Source organism: Poecilia latipinna, unplaced genomic scaffold, assembly GCF_001443285.1.
Source record: "Poecilia latipinna isolate Pla-1442-1.1 unplaced genomic scaffold, P_latipinna-1.0 Scaffold655, whole genome shotgun sequence".
Classification (NCBI taxonomy): Eukaryota; Metazoa; Chordata; class Actinopteri; order Cyprinodontiformes; family Poeciliidae; genus Poecilia; species Poecilia latipinna.
The window spans coordinates 1-7,500 of NW_015113271.1; the positions used below are offsets into that span (position 1 = coordinate 1).

The window sequence follows — 7,500 nt, forward strand, 5'->3', positions numbered from 1 at the left end:
TATCAAATTGCATCAAAGATTTGCAACCGTTAAACAACAAAGTGCCAAAAAGTTCATTTAAAATACCATTTAAATAGAAAGGCCATTTACATTGTAGAAAAATATGAAGGATAAAGGAAAGACCAATGAATTATGCACAGTATTGTTTCTGCAAACAGGACTGAATTGTGAAGACAGATTTGTTTGCATTTTTGCTATAAATATTCAGAGCATTTAAGAGATTCTGCAGATATTTCTCCAAATTTGGGAGCCACAAGCCATGATGTCTATTTCATATCTAAAAAGGAGTTTGATTTTCCATTTAAAAAATACAAACAAACAAGTAATGTTGGTTTAGGTCATAAATCCAACAGAAAAATTGGCTAAAGTGCATAAGTGTTGTTCCCTTCAACGTATTTGAAAGTCAGGCTAGCTAAGCTAACTTTATTTATTTATAAGTTTAAACAACAGCAAGAACTGAGTAAAGCATATAACAGAGTAAAATTAATTTAAAATATTGCTTAAAGATAAAATAATACTTAGAAAAACATGCAGTAAATATTTCTGAATAACATGAATGACACACTTAAGATAACATTAATAGACTGGCAAATATTTTCATTCCAGTCTGCTGGTTTGGAAACATGAGTCTGGAGTTAATGTTTAGATTTTGTGCCCCTGTAAGCCTCCATGTGTGGCAACGCCCCTGGCCTTGTTCAACCTTGAGCCGGCGCTGTTTGTGTCTGGGCCTTAACACGTTTACGCTTCAGACGAACTGCTTTTCGTGTTTGCACGACAACGCTAAGATGCTGTGATTTGTCTCCTCAGGTGGGGAGGTGAGTGATGAGAAAAGCCCGCCCGGACCGGCCTCCAAGCGGGTCAGAACTGCTTACACCAGCGCGCAGCTTGTGGAGCTGGAGAAGGAGTTTCACTTTAACCGCTACCTTTGTCGCCCACGGAGGGTGGAGATGGCCAATCTGTTGAACCTCACCGAGCGTCAGATAAAGATTTGGTTTCAGAACAGGAGGATGAAATATAAAAAGGATCAGAAGTCAAAGGGGCTTGCGCACTCCCCGATGGGACACTCCCCGGACAGAAGCCCGCCGCTGAGCGGGCCCAATCACACCGGATACGCGGGCCAGCTCCAAAACGTGAACAGCCTGAGCTACGACGCGCCCTCGCCGCCGCCCTTCGCCAAGCCCCAGCAGAACATGTACGGCCTGGCCGCGTACACGGCGCCGCTGGGCGGCTGCATCCCTCAGCAGAAGCGCTACCCGGGCTCCGAGTACGAACACCACAGCATGCAGAGCAACGGAAGCTTCGCCAACGCCAATTTGCAAGGCAGCCCCGTGTACGTGGGTGGGAACTTTGTTGATTCCATGCCAGCCTCGGGCCCCATGTTCAACCTCGGCCATCTCCCCCACCCATCATCCACCAGCGTGGACTACAGCTGTGCAGCTCAAATCCCAGGAAACCACCACCACGGACCGTGTGACCCCCACCCCACGTACACAGACCTCACCTCTCACCAAGTTTCTCAGGGAAGGATTCAGGAAGCGCCCAAGCTGACGCATTTGTAATATTATGACGTTTCTTGTGCGTGCGTGTGTATGTGTGCGTGTGTGCGTGCGTGCCAAATTACGTTGCGCTCTTTTTTATTACCTCACTAGACTATTAACTATGCTCCGAGAGAGCCGTGTGTACTATGACAGTATTATTGATATTATTATTAATGCTATTGTGTAATTATTTTCTAAATAATACAGCTTTGTCCATTTCTCTTAAAATTTGGAGAAGCTCTAGCCTGATTGTTAATAGTTCTTTTGTTGTTTTTTTCCCCTTTTCGTTTATTCTCAAGTGCAATGCGCAATGTTTGACTGAATATTTCATGCCGTTACTTGAAGGTAAGTCTTGTAGATCACAAAAAGTAGAAGATCATTCTTAGATGGAAAGATTTTTAGGGGGAAAAAAAAGAAGAAAAAATTGTCTGCTTGTTAAAGGATCTCATTTTTTTCCTCACCCTATTTATTTATTGCGTCATTAATTTTGCATAATCCCCGGCACTATAGCATATAGCCTATTTAATTATTTAATTGCTTTTGTATTGCACATTATTTATCGTTTATTATGCGAGTATTTATAAGTGTGGATTTCCGTTGTTGCCAGATCGGACAGAGCGGTGCACTTGTTGGGCAAAACAGGGTTTGTGTATTTTTTTTATTTTATTTTATTTTTTTCAGAAATGCTACCGAGTATTGATGGAGCATTTCGAATTGTATAAATCTGAGACAAATGGGGGCATTTTATAGCGAGTAAACATGTCCACGGTTAATCTCGTGTCAAAACCTTAAGCGAAACGTAGACTATCGAAAAATCAAATATTACGCACACCAGCATGTCATTTTGTGTAGTCCCTTGCGTTTCCTTTTTTTCTTTGTTGTTGTTGTTATAATTATTTGTCTTCCATTGTTATTCCATTCAGTTGGACACCCATAAATTTATGAAACCCCGATGATATTGAAATGTTATATTTTATTGTGTTTAACATTTTGTAAATAAAGTGCTTAAACTTGTATTTGCTCGTTGAGATTTGTTGGTCTCTGTACACAACGCCGCAGTGTCTCCTTGCTGCCACTGTAGCAGAGCGAAGGAGGTTTATTGACCCGCAGCCTTCACTGTACAGTCCAAACAGACAGAGACGATCAATAATTAGACACCAGGATATCTAAAACTCATCAGACGGCTCTATGCTCCCAACGTAAAGTGCATTTTAGCGGAATAAAAGGCTCTCGCGAATATTGATGTTTTATTGGTATGAAGGGAAGTGAGTCTGTGGGCTTATTGCATCCTCCACATGTCGCTTATCATATTTTAAGACTCGGCCACATGATTAGCCTTCCTCCCTCGTGCAATAGAAAGGACCAAATAAGCTCTTCCAAGTAAAGAGCGGAGAGTAACCGCTGGCGGTTTAATTGATTTCAAAATACTAATAAAGCAGATAGGTGCCAATAAAATAAAAAAAAAGAGAAAGAGAGAGAGAAAGAAAAATAAAATACATGGTGGCGCTTTGACATTGGGAGAGACACGGCGATGTGTGTGTGTGTGCCTGAGAAAGAGAGAGAGGGGGTAGAAAGAGCAGTTCATCCTTTATTGCTCCTGGAGAGCCATTTCAAAGCTCATTAATCAAAAACTCGTCGCTTTCAGGCTCCTCGCTGATTCCCCCCTCCATGTGAACAAAGCATTTGCATTCCAAATCCAAGAAACACATTTCTAACCGAGCCAATCTTGAATGGTGGGGGGAGAGAATTTAAGAAAAAAAAAGAGAGAGAGAGACACAGAGAAAGAATAAGTAAGATGTTCTGGTTTTCTATAAGATGATAGATCCTGCGATTTAAGAGCGCATGAAGGCAAATGAAACTCTTGTCACAGAAATGATCAGCGGCTTTAAATCTGCGCAGGTTCACAGTCACTTTCATTCCCTTAAACTTTCCTTCATGCCAGACAGCCGTCTGAGCGCGCAGTTAAAACAAATCCCTTCAAACAAAAGCTATTAAATTGATCTGATCTTTCAAAACAAAGAGTCATACTGAATCATTTGAGCTACTGGGGGGAGGCTGGGCTGCAAACCAGCCCAGTGTTCAGGGGACGGCGGCCATTTTACCCCCGCTGTGCTCTGATACTCCACTTTCTGTGCAGAGCAAGTCATTTAATTGAAATATGTATCAAAAATAGGATTGATCATGAGGACAAAGGTGTGACAGGCTTATAGATTGAAAAGGCAGCGAAAAAGACATTTTAATTAACATATATATAAAATCAGAAGAATAAACGATTTGACAGTAAACATCTATTTTAGAAGCTAACTATTAAACATGGAGACAAAACAAGTAGTTTACATATCTATGAATTAATTAATTGGAAAATAATCAGCATCAGAATGTAAACCTCTCCAAATAGGGCAAAGTGATTCTCTGATGATGTTCACACGACACACCGATAAAATAATTGGGTCAATGAAACAAGTGTAACAATTTTAGTATTTTCTTCACTGAACTGTACTCAGGATTGCAGAGTATTTAATAGACTTAAATAAGATATTTCAAAGACTTAAATCAATTGAAATTCAATGAATTCACCAAACTAATTTTGCTCGTGTGCTTCATCCTCCACACTAAAAATAAATACAAATTAAGAATTGGTTTTGATCAATGCATAAAATGATGCTCAGCTAGACATTTTAATTCTACTCTAACAAGCTGGCATGACAACCGTTTCCCTGACAACCGCAGCTAAGATGTGCCACACAGAAAGCAACTGTCTGAGGATAAAGAAACTCGGCTTGTTTAGAAGTTTGACTTTAGCATTTGCAGAGGGAGTAAACCAATTACAGTTGGACACAAAGATAAATTCTTGCCTCAACACAGAAATTATACCAGTTGCAAATGTAATGTGGATCTTTACTGAATTGATACAATTGAAACCATGAGTTTACATGCGCTGCATAGAAGGCACATAAAAATCTTCTTACTGCCTAAATCAAACTAAGCTTTTCATTTATTTTTTCCCCTAAATGTAATCATAATTAAATGTTTTGTTTATTATTATTTTCTTCTTTTAAACTGTGTGATTGGACATTTTTGATATTATTTAGCTTCTCATAATAGTTTGTTGTAATATTGGCCAATTCCTTTTGACAGAACTGATGTATCTGAGTCAGTTTTATGGGTCCCATTGGTCACACACACCATTTCATCTCTTCCCATAAATTTTCCATAGAAATGAGATAAGAACTTTGTGGTGGCCACTCCAAAACACTGACTTTAGTGTCCTTAATACATGCTTATTGTTATCTTTATTGTTGTCACATTGTTATTTTTTGCATAGGATCTGTTTTGTGAAGTGCACCAGTCTGCCCTCCAGCAAAACAGCCACACAATAGGGTGTTGTTGCTCCTCTGTACCACTGAAATGGTGCATGTCTTCCAAATTTAAAGACTTTATTCTTGGGTGCATTTGAAAATCATAATCTTACTTTTTTGTTGCAGTTGCTTTTATAGTAAGGGTTTCTTCCAGTCAGAATTACTTCAGGCTATTTTGGCACAGGATTCATTTAACTAAAAATATGTATGCTCTTTTGCATGCTTTGGCCAGCAGTTTTGGGATTGATACGGACATTTTGCACCAAAACATGTTCATCTCTTAGATACAGAACCCATCTCCTTCCTGAATGGTAAAGATGGCTGGACATTCCCATAGTGTTTATACTTATACTTTGAAGAAAGTAATAAAATAAACTTCTCTTTCATTATTCTGACATTCAGCAAATAAAAATATTGTTGGTTATTCAAACTGATCTTTGTTTTATTTAACCTCAGACAGTAAAGAAAAAAAAACATATCTTTTTATACCATGTAAACATCGTATGCAGTCCTACATATAACAATCTGTTTGAACAGATATGCCAACCCTACTGCACACAAAGGAGAACAACAGCAGACTAACCGACACCTTTAATTTTTATCTGATAAAAAATGTTTAGCTAGAATCTGTCAAGTATTGTTAAAATCCAGTCCTTATCCAACTCTACATTTCCAAACAAATGTATTTTTTATGAAATTTTAATAGCACTGACTAAAACTTAATGTCCTCCAAGATTATTCTTTTGGTGTGACTGCGTACAGCTTAGATCAAATGTAGCAATCTGTCATGGTGAAAGAATGCTTCAGCTCATTTAGGAACCACAGCAGCACAGTTCCTTTGCTTGGAGCTGTTTTGTAAAAGAGAAACGTAATGGCAGGACGGGCATGGAGCTCTCTCTCTCTCTCTCTCTCTCTCTCTCTCTCTCTCTCTCTCTCCCTCTGTGTGTGTGTCTTTCTCCCTCTAAACGTGTGTTGGAAGGATGTGCATGCAAATAGTACAAAATTTATTGTTGCAATCATGAGCGACGATGCATGTTTAATTGTCTCAGTCCAATTATATGTTTTTTATTTTATTATCCATTTTTTTTTCTGCAGCTGAAATTTTTAAATAACTAAATTAATCCAGAAGAACTCCAGCGCATGGAGCTCATTTTGTGTCCATGATTGGACACAAGCCGATCAGACCACGCCCTCCCCGTGGAGGCTTGATATTTACATCCGTGGAAGTGGACCAACTATTAACGACAACAAGACATTCTGGTGGCCTTTAAACTCATAGACGCACGGGATGTGGGTGGAAAGCTCACGCATCTAATTTGTTTCGTTTTCATTTTTGTAATGTATTTCACCAAGACCGACGGACACAAGATTTTTAAACAAGGGTAGCAGAGGAGAAAAGCAGCTTCTCTTGTAAAATGTTCGGCTTAATGGCTGTACAACGGGAAGAATCGTCCATTCAGAAAGCAGCATCACCCTTCAATCATGCCTCCAGGAAAGCTGCTCTGACCGTCAGCGTTGCAGGAACATATCGCGATGACTTCCTTCGTGCAAGTGAGCATCATCCAATCCTATATTAAATTACAGAGAGAAGTTTCTATTGTTGTTAAAAGCGCTGTTTGAAGATGTTGCAAAAGAAATCTGGTGACAAATTCAGTTTCTGTTTTGTTCTCCAGCCGCCTTGTTCCTTTTGTTAAGCGCCTCCTGCTCTGCTTTTTTGTCATCGCATCTCATTGTGGATTATGACGCTTCTGGGAAAGATTGGCTTTTCAGCTGAACTGAGAAATGAAAGGTCTTTGATAGAAAAACAATTAGTTTCAAAGCTAAAATATTTTTTTATGTCATTGAGTTTGATTTTGGCAAAGGTAATAAATTATGTCATGTTACTAATGCATGCTGCCAAGTTATTGTTGCAACTACTAATAATGTGAAAAAAAAAAGTTAGAAATGTGCTTGCTTATTATAAAATGTTATTTTTGTATGCAGATGTAAAAAAAAAAAAGAAGAGATGAGGCCACACAACCTAATCCAAAGAAATTTGCACAGCAATTAATTTACATCATGTTTTAAGGAGGTTTCAATGTAATGAAGTTATTTATTTATAATTTTTTTGTAATATGATGAATAAAGTTTCTGGTTTTCCTCACCTTATAAAACTTATGCTTTTGAATTTGAACACAACAATTATGCAATAATATTTACTGTAAACCTTGTTTTTATCTGCATTAAAAATGCCTTGATATTCCTGTAAAATATCAAATTATGCACCCGATGTTCTGTGGAGTTTCTGTGATATTATTTGTTTTACAATGAGCCAAAATCCACGTGACCCCTTTGGATGTTCGTGTTCTGTGACGGGGATAATCACTAAAAAAGGAAATAAAGTTCTTCAAACCAGTGTGTATTTTTGTGAAATGTTTTTCCAATATCCTTCCACTTTCTTTTCTTTTTAATTTTTTAAGAAAACATTGTCCTGAAGAGATCAGGATATTTCTTTCTTTTATCTCCCTGCATTTCTTGATTGCAGGTTTCCTCTGTGTGAAACTGTTCTGGTTTGAGTCTGGCTGGATGTGGATCACACACCCTGACCATCTGCTGCGACAGAG

General features: G+C 38.5%; 1 protein-coding gene and 1 long non-coding RNA gene across 2 annotated transcripts; both read left to right on the forward strand.

The window, feature by feature from the left end:
* Nucleotides 1–794: 794 nt before the first annotated feature.
* Nucleotides 795–2,554, forward strand: LOC106954417 (homeobox protein Hox-D3; the record flags this gene model as incomplete). The annotated part of the gene is made up of 1 exon (XM_015043888.1): nucleotides 795–2,554. A coding segment is annotated over one exon (765 nt), but the record flags the coding sequence as incomplete, so codon positions are not given.
* A 3,393-nt stretch (nucleotides 2,555–5,947) lies between these two features.
* LOC106954419 (uncharacterized) lies at nucleotides 5,948–7,292 on the forward strand. The gene is made up of 2 exons (XR_001426362.1): nucleotides 5,948–6,448; nucleotides 6,571–7,292. It is a non-coding gene; the product is annotated as an uncharacterized LOC106954419 (long non-coding RNA).
* Nucleotides 7,293–7,500: the final 208 nt, after the last annotated feature.